We start from the raw sequence: 20,966 nt of genomic DNA on the forward strand, positions 1-20,966 counted from the left end.
TACAACAACCAAATCTCCTGGTTAGACCCAATGCCAGAGTGCTAAAAACACTTTCTTCCCTTAGCTGCCCTTTTCTACCTCAGAAGATTAAGGCTGTAGTTAACTGGCTATTCCTTAAAAGGATGCTAAATAACTTTAAGTTATGCTGAGACAAACTCTTGAGGTGTAAGGATGATCTCCTCTCTTGATTTGTTTTGTTTTAGAGCATCTTGCCCACTAGTCCTTCATCCCAGCTGGAAAAGTGAACGTAAACCAAGAAGGAAATGTACCTGTAGAGATCAATTGCATGTTGCTAGTGAATGACACAGGCAATGCACTGTACCTGATAACAAATGTATTATCTCTTTTCAGGAATTGACCTGGAGAATATTGTTTACTATAAAGATAGCACTCATTATTTTGTGATGACAGCAAAAAAGCAGAGTCTTCTGGACAAAGGAGTGATTATAAACGTATGTAAAAACGCTGGCTAAACCCCTGTTTTATTTACTTGGCATAGAATAAGTGTGAACATCTGCATAAACATTGTTGCATGTTATAGGGGGTGTTTATAGGCTTACTAGATCACTTCATTAAAGCTCAGATCACTTAAATATTGCTCTGACTTTTTGTTTGTGTTTGTTTTTCCCTCCAGTCAGCACAAAGTTTCTGTAGAGAACTGAAAACAATACTTCCTAAATTTGTCAGTTCTGAAAATGGCTGAAATGGGATCTTGACTCACCTTGGAAATACGTGGTGTGGTCATCACACCAAAAAATAAAAACCTCATTTATTTAAAGATCCACTTAGCACAGCTATGACCAGTTTTATCAAGGAAATAAGGAAGTATTAAAACCTACCCCAGGCTAAATTGCAAATTCTCTAAAGTAGGTGAAATATGATAGTAGGAGGCTATAAACACAATGGCCTGAACTTTGAGAGGTACTTCAGAATTTGAATTTTTTCTTTCTCTTTTATTTTTTCTTTTATTTTTCCTCTTTCTTCTGTAAGATGTGGGGCTTTGTTTTCTTTTGTTTCTAGAAAGTGTTTTGGCATCACTTAAATTTCTCTTCCTGGAAACCCAAGAGAGGTCAATTTTTCTTGCAAAGTAAGACAGTGCCAAGACATTCGAGTATAATTTCCCGAAGGAAGTACTTGTGGGGAGCTATCAGAAGGCTTCTTGGCTTTCTGATGGGACTGCTTAGCACAGTGCCACAATTTCCTGCCCTTTTTGGAGGACTGGGGCTCCCAGGGCCGAGCAGCCAGCCTTGCCTAGCTGGGGCGGGAGAGGGGATGTGCGGCAGCCCCCAGCAGTGTGTGTGGGAGCAGGAGGTTGAACCCTGGGGTTGAGGGGCTGGTGTCTGTAGGTGGGGCCAGTCCCAGGAGATCTGTGGGGATTTGGAGAAGAGGAGCAGCAGCCATGGCCTGTCAGAGCTGTTTTCCTGACCTGCTCAGGTCTGAGTAGAAAAAAAAACACAAACCCCAGTCTGTCTAAAACAACTGGGCTAATAGCGGTTCTGTGGCATCATCCCTGCGATTAGGGGTCTCATCCACGATTAAGCTGTAAATAGAAACTGCCTTACTAATAATCACTGGCTTTAAGTAGGATGACCTGTAAAGGCAGGGTCCTTCACCAGACTGGCCAAAAAAAAGCCCAGCCCAAACCAGAACAACAGAAAAGCTTCTACGATCCAAGTTTAAATGTGTTGTTAATGAGATGTTAAGGGAAATGGTCAAGCTGAGACCCACATGCTACGACATCAGTACGTTGGTATTTCTGGTCTTGTGTGGTTTCAGATGTGGGGTACACACATGCAAAAAAACATTGCAGTGATGGTGATAATATCTTTTGGTGGGAGGGAAGTAATGTTTGAAAATAGCACATAACCAAGGAACTGGGAGGCTTTATAATACTCTGTTGCAAATAAAGCCACTTATTCAGTGTTGGCATAGAGAGTTCCTATTTGGGGGAGTACAGTAACCTATGTTTGTGTGTTAACTTTTTGAAGGAGGTGACAAATCTCACTCAGTTCCTTATGCTGTGAGATGTGTGGTTGCCAGTCGTGCTGTGAGACTACGGTGTTCCAAGCCAGAGAGGATAGTTGGAGTATCTAACCCTACATGCTTCTCCTTGCAGGACTACATTGATACTGAGTTGCTCCTCTGTGGGGAAAATGTGAACCAGAGCAATTTGCTGTCCTACGCCAGAGAAGCTGCTGACTTCGCAACCAACTACCAGCTGCCTTCCTTGGATTTTGCAATTAATCACTATGGGCAACCAGATGTAGCAATGTTTGATTTTACTTCCATGTATGCATCTGAAAATGCTGCACTAGTGAGAGAGAGGCACAGACATCAGCTCCTGGTGGCGCTTGTTGGAGATAGTTTGCTTGAGGTATATCTTGGAATGTCTTCCAGATAGTCTTCCCCCCCCCTCCTTAATCCAGGCATTCAGTCTACCCTCCAAAACAAACCGTCCTCTAACTTACATGTCCTGAAACAATGGTACCTTCTTTGGAATAGATTTTTTTTTTTTCCCCTTTTTTTTTATGCCATAGTTTATGTCATAACTAATGCTTGGCTGGCAGTCTCTGGCGGAGATCCTGTTTTGCTTTATGCAAGTTGTATTTCTGTCTAAAACTGTGAGCTGTGTGTCCTCAGCGTGGGTGCATGGCATGATTTTCCTGACTTCCATAATAGCGGAAAGCTGGGTCCAAATTTTTATTGCAATCTCTTTGCCTTAATATGCTCTCTTTTTCCGAAGTGAAAAGTATATGTTGCAACTGATAATTTTTTTTTTTTTAAACTCTTGCTGACAGCCTGAAGCGTTGGAAAAGATCAGTCCAAAGCAATATTAAGAGATGAGAAGAAAGGCATCTTTTTTCCCTTTTTTCTGTGACTGATTCTTGAGTATCGAGTCTTTTTTTTTTTTTTTCTCAGCCTTTACCTTTTGAGATTACGAAATTTGTTTTTAAATATAGAAGTTAAAAAAAGAAAAAATGAAAGCAGTCTTTTTCATTACCTAAGACTTGGAGGAGAGAAAAGTCTAAAAACTGCAAGAGTTGGCTGTGTTGTATTTTAACTCCTTCTGGGCTACTTTTCAAAGACAGCATGAAACCCTAGACTCCAAATTCCCATTGCAAGTTACTTTTGTAATCAGACCTTAAGAAATACAAGGAATTACAATGTAAATGCTTTTTACAGCCCTTCTGGCCAATGGGTACTGGCTGTGCAAGAGGCTTCTTAGCTGCTTTTGATACTGCATGGATGGTGCGGAGCTGGGCTCAAGGAAAACCTCCATTAGAAATCCTTGCTGAACGGTGAGTGCGGCTTTTGTCTTCTCCATTGTTTCCAGTGTTTTAAAGAGTTGCAGTATTGATAGAAGGCAGTGGAATTCAGAATGCCAACAGGAGAAATATTCTTCTTCATTGCAATGGCATTGGGTTGAAATGATCCATTCCTTCAGGTTACTGAACAATTTACAATAGAAGTAGGCCATTGCTCTGTACGTTTCTGCACACTAATACAGAGGTCCAGCAATATGCACGACATGGGTTTAAATCACTAATTTAAATCACTAATGACTAGAATGAAGTGCGATCCTTAAGGAAATAAGCCAAAGATACCTTGTGTCAAAAGACTAACCCACCAACCATCTCAGCACCTGTTTTTTTTTAATTACCCCCTGTCCCCCCCAAAATCCTGAAACAAGTCAAAATAAATACTTTAACACTAACAGTTTTCATAGTTAGTATCTGTGATTTTAACTCTGCATTTTAGCTTAGTAGCCCTGATGCCCTCTTTATTTAGACTGATAAATGTGTGGCAAAGGAAAATTGCTATAATGCTGCATCATAAGCTTCTCTATGTAATCTCTTTTTGACCAGAGCAAAAAATGTGTTGTTAAGTACACCAGCAATTCTGGTGTTGCCATGGTCTGATGGTTGAAGTTGCCAACTTTGGTCCTGATGGCAACTGCACTCCTCTGCTACAGCTGCCCAGGCTGTTTCGGGGCAGATACATAATAGAAATAGTCATGGTTGTGGTAATGCAAGTAGAAGCATTACTAAGTAAAGTGCTTTGAGAAGTTTTAAGATAGAAGCCTGTGGGATGACTCAAACATGGCGTAGTCCCAAGTGGAAAATTGAACAGCGTAATAAAAAAGGCTGTGGTGGCTATAGGAATTGCAGAATGACGGGATTTAGTGCTGTTATGTGGTAAAGAAGTTACTCTTTGGGTGGATGTTAAAGCAAAACCAGATGACTGAATGATGTAATCTAAGAGTCTGTCTTTTTGTTGTCCTTTTTCTGTCTGGCATCTTTCTCCTGCTCAGTGGGTATAAGAAATGGGATGGATGCATTATGCATTTAGTTGGCAGAATCAAAAATAAGGTGCGGATAGCTGCAAAAAAAATACTCTTTATATAGTAAATACCTATTTTAATCAATCCCTCTTGCATATTTTTTCTTTATAAGAGAGAGCATTTATCGACTCTTGCCTCAGACTACCCCTGAAAATATTAACAAGAACTTTGACCAGTATACCATTGACCCGGGAACAAGATACCCAAACTTGAACTCAAGCTGTGTTCGACCTCACCAGGTCAGTACTTAAAAGGCTTGCTTGTGAAATCACAGTTCATTTTTTGTCCCTGAGAAATAGAGCCACAAGTAGTGCATGAACAAAATCTTCAGGAGACTCCTTAAATTTAGATCCAGCTGTTGATAAAGTTATCCTAGAAAGAAAACTTTTTTTCTCTCCAAACAATTCTAACATTATGCTACCAATCACTTTTACTTATAGGTGAGACAATTATATGTTACCAATGAGTTACAACAATGTCCTCTTGAAAGAGTAAGCTCCATTAGAAGATCAGTGAATCTCTCAAGACATGGTATGTGGTATCTCATGTTTGCTGTGGGTTAATATTTGGAGTCTTTTGAGCATACAGAAAGTGATCAAAATGTTTGCTCTTCACTGTGACTGCAGAGTCAGATATTCGACCTAACAAGCTTTTGACCTGGTGTCAGAAACAGACGGAAGGGTACCGTAATGTTAATGTCACAGACCTGACTACCTCCTGGAAAAGTGGCCTTGCGTTGTGTGCAATTATCCATCGCTTCAGACCTGACCTCATGTAAGTGATATCTTTAGATCTTACTGAGTGTAGAATATATATTAAGCATTAACCAAAGTACAGTGTAAGACCAACCAGAACAACACTATTGATAGACTACAGTTCCTTTCTATTGCTGGTTTTTGCAAGGAAGTGCAAAACCGTTGCCATGTTTGGGGGATGGGGAGGGTGGGGTTGGTTTGGCTTTGTTTTTTCTGTGTTTCCTTGCATGCCATTTAAAATGAAATATATATGCTTTCAAAGAGCCAGGAAGGCTTTGAACCTTGTGACTTATGATCATATTTGTGGGAGTCACATGTCTATTTAAAACAAAAATTGCAGTGCTTGGAGAATGTGAAAGTTGCATTCCCAAGTCCCTGGAGACAGGTTTTTAGTGTGTGTTTAAAACCACAGCCATAATGGCATTGTCATGAATTGCAGAAATACCTGGGTGAGCCTTAAATGAGCCATCCTCAGCATGTTGTAGTGGTTGCAGTGACAATCACGTAGGGAAACGTTGGGCCATGGAGGTGCACAGGAGATGGTGGTTTCATACAGATCTTTGTCCAGAAGAGTGCAGTACCCTTGGACGTGGGCTGTGCAACAAGGGCTGACCCTTGAAAATTAATTGCTTTAGGTACTGAATGTAAGCCAGCATATTCCCCCTTTGACAGTGTGTCTGGGGTCCTAACCCCGAAAGACCTGACTTACTATATATGAGTATTTTGTAAGGTTCCCCAGTTAGATACAAGAGGGTCAGTGTGTAGCAGGTGTCAGGAAATGGCAATTGCTGGCGCTGGGTCACTGGGCCTGCTCAATGCAGTCTGTGGTGGGGTGACACTTCTGTCCTCTCACCAGTCTCCATAATGCAGAGATGCATTCTCTTGCCTTCCTACACAGACTTGGGAGTCACGAATGAATTATCATCAGCCTCCCTTTATTGTGGAAAGAAATGATTGAGCTCTTTTATGAGATGTGATAAGTTGGGAAAAATAGGAGTGATACCCAGGGTGCTTGTTTGTACAGCTTTGCCAGAGGAAGAGCTAACATTGTAAGAATAAGGTATTTTTTGCCTCAGGTTAGTTTAAAAAAATTGGGAATGATGGATGGTTTTGTGGATATAAGGCAGAGAGAGAGTGTAGAAAGCAAAGTAATCTTTGCTGTCAGTGGAAAGCATGTCTCTTAAGCACCGCTCTCCCTAGAAAGTTGATAGATTTATCTTCCTGAGCTAACAGACCTCCTGCTGTTTAATTAACATTGTGTTTGGATCTTGTTGGGTTTTTGTATTAAATGGGACTGCTGAAGGACTTGGCCAGATGAAAGCTGGGCAGGGCTGCCTGTGGGCTGCGGGCAGGGCTGGGGCGGAGGGCTGCCTCCAGCCCCCTGGCTCTAGAAATAGGCAGAGTGTGTGGGTGGGGGAGAGAGAGAGCAATTCTTCCGGGGGTCAAAAACTCACATTCCTTATGAGGAGAAAGAAACTACCCTGCCTGGAGCTTTGTAATTTATTCACATGTTTATTTTAATCATGAATTTTGGAAGCTGTTCAAGGGATCGGAGTCTTAGAATAGGTCCCATAGAAAATGAATTAGAGAATGGATAACGCAGTTCCAGATGTGTGATGTACTTATTTAGTGCACTGCTAAATCCAGTTAAGACACGGACAGGAGGTCTTCGTTCAAACTGTGCATATAACACCTTAAAAAGAAAGGTAGTGCCTGTGCATGTGTGTGTGCACACATATAATCAGTTTGTTTCATGAAATGCTAGCCTAAATGTACTCCTCCTGGCTTTGATGATTTATAGAACTAATCAAAACTAAAAAGTCAATTGCTAACAGGTGAAATCTGTAGTATCACAGCTGTATTTGGAGAGGAAAAAGGTTTCTTAGCACTTCTGAGGAGGAATTGCATTTCTTCATAAATAAGGGAATCCTTTTTCCTGGGACTACATCAAAACCCAGTTCAGTGAAATAGCTTTTAAATTATATTTCTGGCAAAGCCAGGATTTGTAATAATGGGATTCATATGAGACTTATACCTTGGGCACTGTGTAGACTCTGTAGCTTTTACCCAGTGCAATGCCTGTGCCCTCATTCATGGTGCTGTTCTGCATCTCTCTGATGGGCAAGGGAGCGCGCTGCATGTTTCTGAGGGGAGCATAGAGCAAACCGCGACTGATGGCAGTGTGTTGTCCCTGCAGTGACTTCGATGCTCTGAATGAAGAGGACATCGTCAAAAACAACCAGCTGGCATTCGACGTTGCTGAGCAGGAGTTTGGGATCCCCCCTGTGACCACGGGGAAGGAGGTTGGGTCGGCCAGGGAGCCTGACAAGCTCAGCATGGTCATGTACCTCTCCAAGTTTTACGAACTGTTCAGGGGCACACCTCTGCGGGCAGTAGGTAAGCCGAATCCAGGCTGCTCCTAATTCTTGCAAGGCTGGGGAGCAGAAGCATTTCATCCAGGCTGCTTACAAGCACTGCTCTTGAGCCAAGAGTCCTTTCCCAGCTGAGCTATTCTGGCATGTGAATGTGCCTGCTTCTGTCTTCAATAGTTACCTTGTGCTTAAAAAAGGAAAGAGGGAAAAACTTGATTGAAAACTAGGGTTTTGTGGGTCCTTAGTGGTTTCAGAGAACAGGGGCAGCTGGATAACTGCAGCTTGACATCATGAAGTTCATGTATCAGGTCATTAGAGTGATTCTTTGGTAAGGACGACTGCATATGGCATGTCCGCTCCTGGGTGTTTCTCTTCCTTTTTTGAAAAGTCACACTACATTGTATGTACTTACTTTTGTTTGCTGGGGTTTCTTATATATAATTGCTACCAACGATCAACTGGGAAGTTCTGGCTTAGTCAAAGTATTTAAAAAGGAAACCTGAATAAGTATCCTAAGCAGTTGTTTTTTGAACAGATGCTGGTGACAAGCAAAATGGAGTAAATAATGATCTTTGTTCAGCAAAATCATCGAACTTCATCTTTAATAATTACATCAATTTAACTTTACCAAGAAAACGAGTACCAAAGGTAAGTTGTGAAGGAAGACTTGCCCTATACATCTTTCTTGTTTAAAAAGATGAAAATAAACCATCAGGCTCGGAAATAAGGGGTTTATGTATATCCTACTATTAAAAAGACCTGAGAAGGAGATTTTTCTGAGCATAGTAAAAAAGTAAAATAAGATTTCACAGTAAATAAAGCTAACACACACATGCACACTCAATCATTATGATGTTTGTAAGGATAAAACTGAAGCATTGTCAGTGCCAAATTGCTGAAGCATTAATAATATTCACAGTTAAGTTTTCTCTGTAAATGCAAAATTTCAATTCACAGTGGAATTTGGATGCACTTGGGAAGAATTTGGATCCATTGTCCATGTCAATCTTCTTCAGCGTAGGTAAAAGTGAGGGGAGGAGGATGTTTTAATTGGTCTGTTTGTAAGTTGTGGTTTTCAACTTGAAATCTTTGAGATCTTGCCCACCTGTATAATCTTTTATTTTTGGAAATTTTTCAAAAGGTGTTTTTAGGAGGTTCTATGAAATGCTAGATGTTAAGTTTTGTATTTTTCTTAGGGGCTTTGGTTTTTTGGTTTTTGTTTTGGGGTTTTTTTTGAGATGGGAAAGTTTGGAATTTTTCTGAGCTATTTCTGCCTTTAAGAAAAATAGTACTGTAGTTCTGTGTTCCTAGAATTAAATATACAGCTATAATATCATATATATATGTTCAAATGATCATTGATATGCTAGAATGCTTATTGATTAGTCAGGGTGCTGTTTTTTAACTAAAGCAGTGATTTGAACAGTTTGTGGATATTGTCAAGGTTCTGGCGGGAAGCTTTCAAATCCTTATGGATGTGTAAAGCCTGCAATGGTGACAAGCAGTTGGGCTGGCTGACTAATATGACTCTGAGATAATGTCTCTTAGTCATACCCATGTAGTTTTCTCTCTTGGTCACTTATTAATGAAAACTTATTGACATGCCTTGTTTATGTCCATGTATAAAACTCTCCCCCCAGGCTGTATTGATACTGGGGGTTACCCCATCCCAGGTGCAGGACCTTGCACTTGGCCTTGTTGAACCTCATGAGGTTCACACAGGCCCACCTCTCCAGCCTGTCCAGGTCCCTCTGGATGACATCCCGGCCTTCTGGTGTGTCAACCGCACCACTCAGCTTGGTGTCAAGCTGACTCTGAGATAATGTCTCTTAGTCATACCCATGTAGTTTTCTCTCTTGGTCACTTATTAATGAAAACTTATTGACATGCCTTGTTTATGTCCATGTATAAAACACATCCATGCCCGTACATGTTGTGATTAAAGACTCCATGGCCTTGAAGGGTTATGGAGACCTGAATTAATACTGTCTGGCATAGGACTGTGTGCCGTGAGAGTATTGTCTCTGTTTCTGCATGGATTATAACTTCAAAAGTTTTACATTATTTAATTTAAAATGTACTCTAATGACATTATTCAGTAATAAACTGTTTCACCTTCTGCCTATTCATTAACTTGGTTCCTTTCTGAAAGGAGACCTTGAGGAGGGGCTTTGCTTTCACAGCCAAGCCTACCTTCTTTTTAACTTCAGTTTAGATGGGGAGTGTCTGCACAGCCTGGCTCAGAGGCAGCAGTGTCTCAAGCCCAACTGTTGCAGATGAACCAGCACAAGTTAGACAGCAGCATGTACTCTTCCACCAAAATGAATACAACTTCTGCGTTTTCTGAAACACAGCTTAAGGCAAAACTGTTTCAGGTTTTGAGTTTCCTGGGCTAGCCAGAAACGGTGTTTCAATTATGATGATTCTCAAGTTCATTCTTTCTCTGTTTTTCTTTTCTTCTTTTTTTTAAACAGACTTCTGTAATCCTTATCTGTATTGCTTTTACACCTATGCGGAAACTCTTAAGTTTTGCCTGTAAAAGTATAGATTTCCTACTTCTTTTGGAATTCAGTGTCCTTAATAAAAGTTCAGGTGTACATGTATGTACTGCAGTATTTTAGTATACTGCTTTTTAAATTTGTTGCTATCTTACCTTCTCAGGTCTGGTAGAAATGTGATTTTTTTTTTTTTTTTTTTTTTTTCACCTGAAGAATTACTCCAGAATTTCCAGATGTTTCCTAGACTGACTTAAGTCTTGAATATTTTCCATCCACAAACACATTTTGAAAACCTGTGGACAGTCAGTTACCCGGTAACCTCATATATCCCTCTTAGGAAATAACTTTTCCCTGCCACCCACATATACACAAAACCAAGTGACATGTTTCCCAGCTAACCAAGCAATGAGAGACCAAATAGGCAAAACAAACATTACTTTTTCTTATGGGTGACTTCTTTAGAAGAAAAACCTTTTTCATGACCACAGTGGTGTTGTTTTTCCATGAGTTATTTGCAGAGGTAAATAGACTTTTAGTAGTGGGGAGAGCTTTCCATTACTAAGCTGTATACAGCCCTCTGACTAACCTCCCATCATGAAATAAGCCTTCTGTCATAACAGGAGGTATAGTTCTTGGCACTACATGAAAGCGTGAGGTGATTTACTTGACCAGGCCCCTTTGGTTTCACACTACAGGGGCTCGTTTGAAAGGAGAGTGGAAGCGATATTTTCTAAATCAGCTTGGGGAGTGGGACTGCCAAGACCTTATTTTGTATGAGGCTTTGTAGCCCTTTCGTGGATGGGGCATGGAACTTAGCAAGAAACACAGTACTCGGGTTAGGACAGAGACTTGTGACTGCCATAACCATCTGAAACCAGCTGGGAAATGAAGCTCCTTGGAAAGAAACTGCTTAAGAGTTTGGCTGTGGCTTCAGTTTTATGGTTCTTTCCCCTGCAAAAAGTGGTGCTGAGCATTATCCAGGCGTGACAGCAGGAGAGCACTCATGTACCTCAGAGTCAAAAGCCAGCCAGGGTAACAGCGTATCACTTACAAAACTTTACATGCCATCTAGTTTGTCCTTTTATTTGGCTGGAAGAGGGATCTTTATCTGGTTGTGAGACACCAGGAAGCGGGGACCTGGAGCTGGTGTGGCGGTAGCTGTTCTGGCAGCGTGTGCTGGGATGGACAATGTTTTCCGTTCTCCTACGAGTGTCAGCCAGGACACTCCAGAACTCTCTCCAGGCTGGAAAGGGACTGAGATTTCCTGTGCTCCAGACTAATAAATGAATGGAGGTGTTTACACAATAAAGAGTATAATAATTTTTCTTGGAGTTTTGCTAGGCAATTAAATTGCTTTGTCTTTCGCTTCTTTGTAAATATGTTAATCAAAGTCCTTTATGTAAGGTGTTTTGAAAGGCAACATCTTGTTTGCGCCATTCACTTAGGCAAATTCTGCTTTTATGTGGTACAGATTATAATGCAGAATACCTTGTGCTGTTACGTTGTTCACTCTTGGCCAAGTAATGATTATAGGTAGTGTAAAGCTGGGGAGAGCTAGGGGCTTGAAAGACAATGCACCAAAGCATACAAAGTAATCAAAATACTGTCACCTGATTCTTTTGGTGTTTGCCCAGAAGTTGTTTAGGATTACTTCTGTTCACTGTGTAATGATTTATTATAAGCAGTGTATATATAAAGGAAGCCTGTATTCTTTGATCTTTCACTCTATTCTTTTTTCTTTAAGCTGGCTGAGCAATCACTGAGTTACAGCGTGGGCAAATGCAAATAAGTGGAATGTAGTTTATTGTTCATAAAATATAAGCTAACATGACATTTGTCAGACAAAAAAATCTCTCTATTGTACCAATTCTTCAAGACTGAATTTAATAAGAATTGATATAAATTTTTAAGCATTGACTGTTTTGCAAGTTTGTGCAGATTGAGTATGAAGTATTATTTATTGTTTGTGTAATCTCTAGTTCAGTAAAGTAATTGAATATGTGCATAGCTTGAGCACAAAATAGGCAATTTCATTGCTTAAGTACTGTAATGTAAAGCCATAGACAGGGAGATAAACCTTACAAGGGAGACAGACCTTTAAGGCAGACACCAATTGCTCCAAAAAAGGAGATATGTCTGCGCTAAGAACACATGATCCGCACGCAGGTGTCTAGGTTAAGAGATGTGGAGGTTGTAGTGAGAGTGAAGGGCTTTTTATTTTGTTATTCATATGGAAACCAGTGTAGTCTAGATTAAAATTCACAGAATAATCGATGCTGTAATGCCTTTTTCTTCAAGGATGCGCGTGTGCTTTGTGAATTATAAGCTCTTTATTACTGAAAGAGGAAAGGGTAAACACCAATGCAGGGCCTGTGTTCAACAAGGTGTATGAGCATGTATTTTCACCCATCAGAGTCCAGTGGGAGCTCCCAGTCAGAGGTTATATGGCAGCTTTTACATACGTGATAACTGCCACGAGGGCCACCAGGCTCCTCACGCAAGGAGCGATCCTGCTGAGGTGGGGGGGGCCTAACGAGGCGTGCCAGTGCAGTGAGGACCCCCGCAAGCTGGCACGGCTCACCTGTGTTCACCTTGTTTAACAGAGGCCAGACCACACTTTCCTGGTTATGAAAGTTAGTATTCTGAGAGGAACTGCTTGGGTAAATCTGGTAACTGCTACAGTAAACCATAGAACTTGTTTTGGGTTTGCCATTTCAGGTTGAAGGGAAAACAGAAGAAAATGAGACTAACAAAAGACGTCGAAAAGGTCTTTTTGGTGTCTTCGAGGAGGTTGGTGTTCAATGGTGTCCACATATATCTAGCTCCTTGATGAGCATCAGAGCTGAGGAAGCAGCGGGAGTCAAGGGGCTGGGGCTTGGCCTCTTGTTCCCAGCAGAAACAAAAAGCCTCTCTCATTAAAACCTTGAATTTACTAAAGAAAAGCTAAATTCACTTAAATAATTTGGTAGGGAGGAGGGCGTTACCTAAATTGGTTTTCTTTCTGACCCAAGAATGTCTAAGGTACTGGGGTTTTTTTTCCTTTTTCCAAGTCAGATATTTAAACAAATTTTTGTTTGAAGAGTTTGCGTTGCAGCTTGGTTTCTAGCCCCTCTCTGATTAGTTACCTTTGTGACTGCTTTATCATCACCAGCACAGGTTCTTGTTCCCCTTTTTACTGTGCTTTGGGACCAAAGAAAGTATTTTTTGGTGACTTTTGCATGATAAACAGTGTAATTTTTAGTATCCTGTAGACTGTATTTCATTTCACCCTTTGCTGATAAGGGTGTTACCTCTCTCTCTCCCCCTTCATGAGTGTCATAGGTAAACTTGAGAAAAACAGTTTGTTGTTTCCTTACAGGCTGCAGGCTTTTCAAGCCAAGGGACAAATGCTGGCAAAGAACAGAGTGATGGCAGAGAAGGAATGAACCAGAATAAAGTTAAATCAATGGCAACTCAACTGTTGGCAAAGTTTGAAGAGAATGCTCCAAATACAATTTTGAGGAGGCAGGTAGGTCATAGATGAACATAAAACTAATCTCTGAAATTAAACTGTAGTCCCTCTTTGTGAATGTGATGCAGATTTCCAAGGGAAAAAAACATTTGTTATGTTTTTGAAGTGGGTTGTCTTTTTTTATACTTTGTGCAAATCAAAGATATTCCTCTCAATACTTAGTGAACAAATACAACTATTATAGATTGAGTAATACATATTAATATAATGTATTAATATCTATTATATTAATAAAGTGTAGTGGAATTGCAATGTCTAGAAATCTTTTGTAAGCCAGTCTGCAGAATTCTTGGTTTGTGTGGAAGTCTAAGCTGGCTGCATATGGTATTGCAGAAGGATTTTTTTTTTTTTCCGATGTTCTACGGATAAAGGACACTACATATTCAGTTGAATCTTTCTTTGTGGAAAATTTAGAAAGTGTAAGAAGGGAACCTAATCTTTTTCAAGATGTGTCTGGCTGCCATTTCCATTCCTAAAGTAGGCATAATGGAATATATTTGTGCATTCCATAGCAATTTCATTGTTTCTTGTTAGTGTGACTAGTGGTGTTTTTAAAAATAATCCCATGCTGTCGAGGTAGGGATGGTAAGCTCAAAATCACACTTGAGCCAGTGAGATGGTTTGAGTTAGCTGAGTTCGGATCGGTCACCTAGAAGATCAGAACAAAGGATGAGCAAGGTGTTGAGATTCTGTCAAGGGTGGTGGCTTTCTTAATTCTTTGTGCTTGTATCCATTTGTTTATGTCCTCCAGAAGTGTAAGCTTTAGATGTCAAGTGACTTTCTCAGTCCATGAACCACTGTTGTGTGCACTCCACCTGGCTACTTGTCAATGCCCTGAGCTTTCTGCAGACAATAGGTGTGCAGAGGTTTGCTTGGCCATGTTGAAAGAAGCCTCAATGCCTTACCTGTTGATCATAAGCTCCCCTAAAGCATACTGAATGGGCTGAATTTTAAGTGTATCTTTGATGGTAGAAGGGGTTAATAAAATGGGTAGGTGACAAAAATCTGCAAAACGTGTTGTTAAGCTCCATAGTAACATGTCTTTAAAATGAGCTTTTATTTCTTTCTCTCTCAAAATATCTTTGAATCCTATTTACTGTCTTCCTTTTTTTTCCCCCACTCTGTCTTTATAATTTTAAAAATGCTTTACAAGGAGCTAATAGATAGACCAGCCCTGCTCTCTTCTGACCCTCCTGTTAATCCTCGCTTTGCTAAACCTAAGGATTCAAGTCTTCTTCCACCTCAACCAAAAAGGCAGGTAGGAACTCATATGGTAACACATGACAAGCACGCCATTTCTCTTACTGCTTGGAACTCAATGTTATTGTGTAACTACAGAATATATAAAACAATATTTGGTTGCAATCTGTAGAGTTAACAGATATATTTAGCTGAGAATTGTGAATACCACATTAAAGTTCAAGGCTATTTTACATCTGCTTGATCAGATGAGAAAACTATTTGAAAGAATTAGTAACTGTGTGGAAAAAAGCCCTAAAAACATAGGTGTTGATTTCTGTGTTATCCCGTTTAGAGTCCAAATTCTATAAATGTAATTACATAGCTACATCTCACATGTGAGAAAACTACAGCAGTACCTGAAAATTTGTTTGTGCATGTACTCAATGCTTTGGGCTGTTGTAATGGTAAGGCAAAAGGATTTCTCCACCCTGAGAAACTTGGCAAAAATGTCTAAGATAAAAGCTTGAGCATTGAAAAGCTGATACTGATGCCCAGGCTTTTTTATTTCTTTAAATACAACTTGTGGTAAGAATTTCTGTTGAAAGCTTTTTTGCAGCATCATATATATGGGGCAAAATTTTTTAATGCATTGTCTAAATTTTTCTCTTGGTACATCCAATATCATATCAAATAGTAATGACATTCTCTTTACATTAGAGTTTTAAATGGAAATATATACCCTGTAGTGGCATTTCAAGAGTAGTCTGCAGTGAAATGAGATCTGCATTGCATGTGGAAATCTGCAGATCAGCTTGATTCATAAACCAGTTGAGAATTGTTGTTTTAAAGGCAGGTGCTATCCTGAAACATCAGGAGCACACTGCAAGTTGATTTGCATTAGGTTTTTAAATTTTAATTCTGAGAAATTTGGAAAGTTTGTGTATTTATTTGAATTGGGCAGATAGGATGAAGTAGAAAACTGTCATGAAAAGACCAGCTGGAAGGTCATTTTTAAGACTGAATTTGGTAAAGCTGACTGGTTCAAATGTTTCATTTACTTCAAAAGCTAGTTTACATGAAGATTCAGAGCTATTCTGAACTCCTCAGAAAATGCTTTTAATCTGAAATACATTTATAGCTTGACTAGGGTCAGACTAGATCTAGAATTATGCCAAGAACTATTGTTGATATTCTTACAATTTAATTGTAAGTTTAGTTTCAGGCAGATGAGATGCTAAAAAAACAACCAAACAAACAAAACCCACCAAAACCCAAAAAAACTCCCAAAAACCAAACAAACCCAAACCTTTGCTAAAAACCTTAGAAGGAGATGTAGTGTCATGTTCTGCACTGATGTTATCTGGGGTTATTCATAAAGATCGAGACAAACCCAGAGAAGGATGTCAAGACCTAAGTTAATGTAGGACTGATTTATTTCAGTGCATGGATACAAGCATCAGAGATGCAGTAGACAGTGTGCCAAGAGTGATGTGAGAACATTTTATTACTAGTTATGTGCATGACTGTGCTGCGCTTTCGGAAGCATCCTTAAAAGCTGCATATACTGCATGGTAGTGCAGAAAGCAGATTTTTTTTCACTTCAAGTGTTTCCCAGTTTCAGGTGGTAGCTAGGAGTGAACACGAGGTCAGGGAACCCAAACAGTCTTTAAATGGTTCTGATCATATGGCCAGGAGAACAAAGACTGTACAAAAAACAGATACCCAGCCCAGTCTGTCAGAAACCTCTGAAAATCTCTCAACTGCCTGTTCTGCTGCATTTGTACTTTCTGGAGTGCTTGAGCGTCTTCAGCACCTGGAGGAAAAAATTAAACAGGTGACAAGCAATTTCTTTTCCTTTCTGTCTCTTAACTGCGTATGTTAATCTGTATACTGTATTTTCCCTGGTTATGCTGGTTTTTTTCTCTGTTGACTTTAGGTTGTATTAATACAATAAAAAGTCTTTCTACAAGCTTGCTGTATCCTGATGATGCATGTGACACTAACTGAAATCTATCTTTTTCTTTTCTTGGCTTTCCTTCCCTGGCTCTTACTGCAGAAAAGAGCTCAGACCATAGCAAACAGGGAATTCCATAAAAAGAACATTAAAGAGAAGGCAGCACATCTTGCCTCAATGTTTGGATACATGGAGTTTCCGAAGGTGAATATTAGGGTTTGCACCTGAAGAAATGCTGAGTTAGAAGACATAAGAATTCATGGGGGAAACAAATTGTGGTGGCTTTGTTTTTAACTTTCCTTTGATCCTGGGTGGATCTGCAAAGTAATGTGGATACCACTGAAGCTTGGTAAAAAGCTTTGTTTAAATATTATTGCATAATTTAATTGAGGTAAAACACAATCTAAATCATAAAGCCTAGTCAGAGTACTTTAGCACTAGAGAAATGTGTTAGAATAAACCATGTCTTGTGCTTAAGTATACACTGGTAGCTCACAGTTTCTAATGAACTGGTGAGTAGTAGCTCTTAGTCAGTGCAATCTGGCATTTCTTATGTTTCATCGTGCTTTCTCCCAGGACCATCTTACCTTCCTGCCCACTGTAAATATTTTTGATAAGAAAACTGAGTACAGTAATGTAATTTGACATGAAGGTTTTGCCATGGAGGTTTCCATGGCTCCTCACTGTGCAGAAATAGAGAAAAGAACAGAATTGTAGTTGTTACCTTTCTATTTTTTTGATGCATGACTGTGAAATTATTCTCTTAACCTATGCTAATGTCACTGTCTGTCGGATAACTCTCCTGTTTCTGCTTTACACAGAATAAGCTACCTACTAAAGGCTTATCCCATTCTCAGCCCCCAACTCCCTCTTGCCCTCCACCTCCTGATTCAGCTGCTGCCTCTTCTCCATCATCTGTTGGTTCAGCTTCCCCTGCTGTTCCTTCTAGACAGGTACTCTATTAACAGATTTTTCCTGTAAAATCCAAACTTGCACTAAAGCTGCTTGAGAAATGGCTTGGATGGAAGGCGCTGTTTGTATGGGTTATATTTCACATTTGAATCAAACTTTGTTGTGTTCACCATTGTTAATTCTGCATGTTTGCAAGAGGAAAATTGTCGTTAAAAATAGTTCAGTTATAAAGCTAAAGAACAGAGCAAATAGTTTACAATTTTTCTTCTTAAATTCTGAAAATTTTGCATTGCTGCTTGTTTTAAACATTCTTTTGTAGGGTAACACCACAGACCTACCTAGCAGGGAGAGAGCTTCACATTGTATGGCTAACTGGATGTTAGGGGATCAGTTAGTTGTTCTTGGGTGGCGTTTGTGTTTTCTTTTCCTAAGACTATCCTTTTGGACCGCAGGGAAGAACCTGCACAATAATGGCTATTTTAACTAGAGGACATGTCTTAGAATTGTATGAGAACTTGTCGATAGAGACATTTTATTGTTGTTTTGTTTGTTTACTTATTTGTGCTTTAAACTTGCTTCTGCACATTAATTGCTCAAATACTGTTCTTTGTAACTGAGCTTTGCAGAGAGGAAACTGAATACTCTGCAAGCAATTAGATAACACTTGAATCAGATATACTCAGGTCTTACTACTTATGCTGATGTTACGATGGGCTGTGTTTTTATCTGTGGAAGATAAGATGACATTGGCTTCTAACTCCCCATGTTTTAGAAGGATTTTAATTGAGGGAAGCTTGATATTTTTCAGCTTTTCAGGGCAGGTAAAGGCCTGGGTTCCCTTTCCTTCACCCCACAGATGAAGTAGCAGCAGTCTGGGACTACTGCAGTATTGAATGGGGTTGATGTGGCAATAAAGGTAGAAGTATCACATTTCCAGAAGTATTGAAGGCAACTGCTGTGACCCAATGCAGGTGCTGCTGGAGTTGGCAGCTCGGCTGCCTGACACCTGAAAGAAGTGCTATTCTGCAAAATTGGGTAGTGTCTCCATTTACTGTAAGGAGGGGCAAAGCATTCTACCCGCTTTTGTTGTATTTAAATAACAGTAGTTTTATGAAATACTCATGAGTATTGCCCAACTTCAGCTAAGCCATGGCTGAAGGTAATTTCCTGTCTGGTGGGCATTCGGCGGGATGGTTTAGTGGAATTGACCTAGATCTTAATAGGTTATTTTGCATGATATTGATGCTGATTGGAAGTGGGGCTCACAGCTTCAGCAGTAACTGAGCAGCTAGATACTGAGCTGACGTGCAATTTGCAAAGGCACATTCCTCGGTTGAGGTAGAGCTGTGTTGAAAAGATTGCCTTCCTCTCATTCCCCTGGAAAATGTAGGCTACACAGCCTTTCAAGGACACTGCAAGCCCAGCAGGTGCCTTACTGTGGTAATCCCCTAATTCCCTTCAGCTTCAAAATAATTCCTTTGCCTGGATTTACCTCTTACTTTTTATGACCTAGGCAGTATAGCATGTGATGGGTTTTAAGCTAAGTAATGGTTTCTAAAGTATCGGGGCTTGTTGCTCATTTGATTTGGAGAACTATTGTGACAGTGTTAAGAGAATAAAAAAAACACCAAACCCAAAATGATCAACCCTTTAGAACATGAGAACTAGGCTCTTAATCATATGGAAACTCTGTGAGCAATAATTTAGTGGGATTTAAACATTTTTTCTTTGAGAATATTTGGCCTGAGCAGTCATTTTTGGATGTTTTAATTCAGCTGCATTTTGTTTAAAGTGCACTCACAGCCTTTTGCTATTATATTTAAAGGGTGTAGCAATAGTTTGTTGTGTCTTGATTTCACTCAGGCTGAGTTTACTTTAATTGCAAATGCTTTCTCCAGAGGTAATGGCAGAATGCAGCACAGCTGAGGCAAGAAAATCTTGTTCTGTCACCAGTACAGTAAATATACCTTTATCTCATTTGGTAAATATTTGGCGGGTTAGGTAGGACTACGTGTATTCTCTGGCAGATCTACATGCATGAACATCTTGATGCCTAGTATGCTGCTGCATAGAGCTGTACAGGCGCAGGTCCTCTTGTACACTGTATGCATTACATATGTCTAAACGTGGTACATTTGGCATGGCATATTTGAGAATTTTTAAATAGCATGTCTGATAATGAACAGGCAAACGTTTCCTTTCCTCCACTTTGAGGCAGATGCAGTAATAGAAAGCTGATCCAAACGAACCCCAAGTGATGATGGATTACTGCAGATATTTCAATAGGAAAGGTAGTAAAAAAAAAAAAAAAGGGGGGGCGGGGAGCAAAACTCCCCCTTGAGTTTCCTTTCTATGGTTACCTGGGAGTACAAGTGACATTGTTGGTGCTGTCCTTGCTACAGGGGTAACTAAGAGGGTGTGGAGGGGTTAGACAGGGTCAGTCAGCCATGGTGTCTGCGCAAGGCTGTTGCGGAGAAAGGGAGGGTGCCTGTCCTCCATGCCCACTGTCGGCCCAGTAAGTGGTGATGGACAGTCACTGTGGAAATGGCGATTCAGCTCAGACTTGGGATAGGGATAAGGGGCCCTTGAATGGTGAGGATGTGCTGAGGTGCTGGGGGAGGCCTGCACTCTGCAGCACAGACATCTTTTGGAGCAGGTTATGCCAATGTGCACTTTACACAAGTAAAGTGGATCCTGCCCTGGGATCAGGGGATGGACTCAGTGGACTTTTGAACCGATGTCCAGGACTGTTGTTTGCGTTGGTGATGTGCTGGTGAAGTGTTAATGGATGTGCAAGACGTTTGTTCTCCATACCATTCATGTGCTGTGAAGTTGATTCAGTCCTGTGATACCCCTGTTTACTTTAGCTTTACCTCTCTTTGGCAAGTTTAGTTTGGTGGTTCTTCAAGTTCCACAGGCCATGTTTTGGCTTACCTCTTGTTATTTCTCAAGCAAAATTTTTCCAAGAAGCAGATTTCTTTCTTCTCTTTTTCCTGTAAGAGTAATCTTCAAGAAACGCCTGCTGCAGCCTTAGTTTCATAACAAGCAGTCAGTCTGTGCCCTTCCATGGTTAAATTGTCCCCATGTTTTATCTTTTAAGATTGCACACTTTTCAGAACATGAAAACTTTATCATGTTCTATAAGACACTGGCTAAATGTGCAGCACTATGTAAATAAAATTTGATAATATTTCAGGTGCACAGTGTGCATTTTCAAGTACTGTGCATGATAATTTAACAATAAGTTTTGGACCGCTCTGCTGTGACTATGTACCGGTAATTGCCTGTGCTTGTGTTGTCTCGAGGGTGGGGTTATATGACTCAGAATTTGTATTTATGGTCTCTGTTCTGAGAGATAGCACTAAGTAAGTCTAGACTTCAGTATGAAAAAGGCCTTCGGGATTGGTAAGCCAACAGAAAGAGTTCCCTCATGTCGCTCT

At 40.2% G+C, this 20,966-nt stretch overlaps 1 protein-coding gene across 2 annotated transcripts in view; it reads left to right on the forward strand.

Annotated features, from left to right (window-relative positions):
• Positions 1–20,966, forward strand: part of MICAL2 (microtubule associated monooxygenase, calponin and LIM domain containing 2) — a 61,063-nt gene that overhangs the window by 27,888 nt on the left and 12,209 nt on the right. The window contains exons 6-15 of one of the 2 annotated variants that reach the window (XM_035891255.1): positions 352–452; positions 2,117–2,374; positions 3,184–3,299; positions 4,455–4,581; positions 4,783–4,873; positions 4,969–5,116; positions 7,295–7,494; positions 8,005–8,117; positions 12,686–12,757; positions 13,326–13,475. In XM_035891255.1, coding sequence (XP_035747148.1) covers positions 352–452; positions 2,117–2,374; positions 3,184–3,299; positions 4,455–4,581; positions 4,783–4,873; positions 4,969–5,116; positions 7,295–7,494; positions 8,005–8,117; positions 12,686–12,757; positions 13,326–13,475 — 1,376 coding nt within the window. The remainder of the gene's footprint in view (positions 1–351; positions 453–2,116; positions 2,375–3,183; positions 3,300–4,454; positions 4,582–4,782; positions 4,874–4,968; positions 5,117–7,294; positions 7,495–8,004; positions 8,118–12,685; positions 12,758–13,325; positions 13,476–20,966) is intronic. The other variant, XM_035891256.1, reaches the window with a different exon arrangement.

Source organism: Egretta garzetta, unplaced genomic scaffold, assembly GCF_000687185.1.
Source record: "Egretta garzetta isolate BGI_Z169 unplaced genomic scaffold, ASM68718v1 scaffold573, whole genome shotgun sequence".
Classification (NCBI taxonomy): domain Eukaryota; kingdom Metazoa; phylum Chordata; class Aves; order Pelecaniformes; family Ardeidae; genus Egretta; species Egretta garzetta.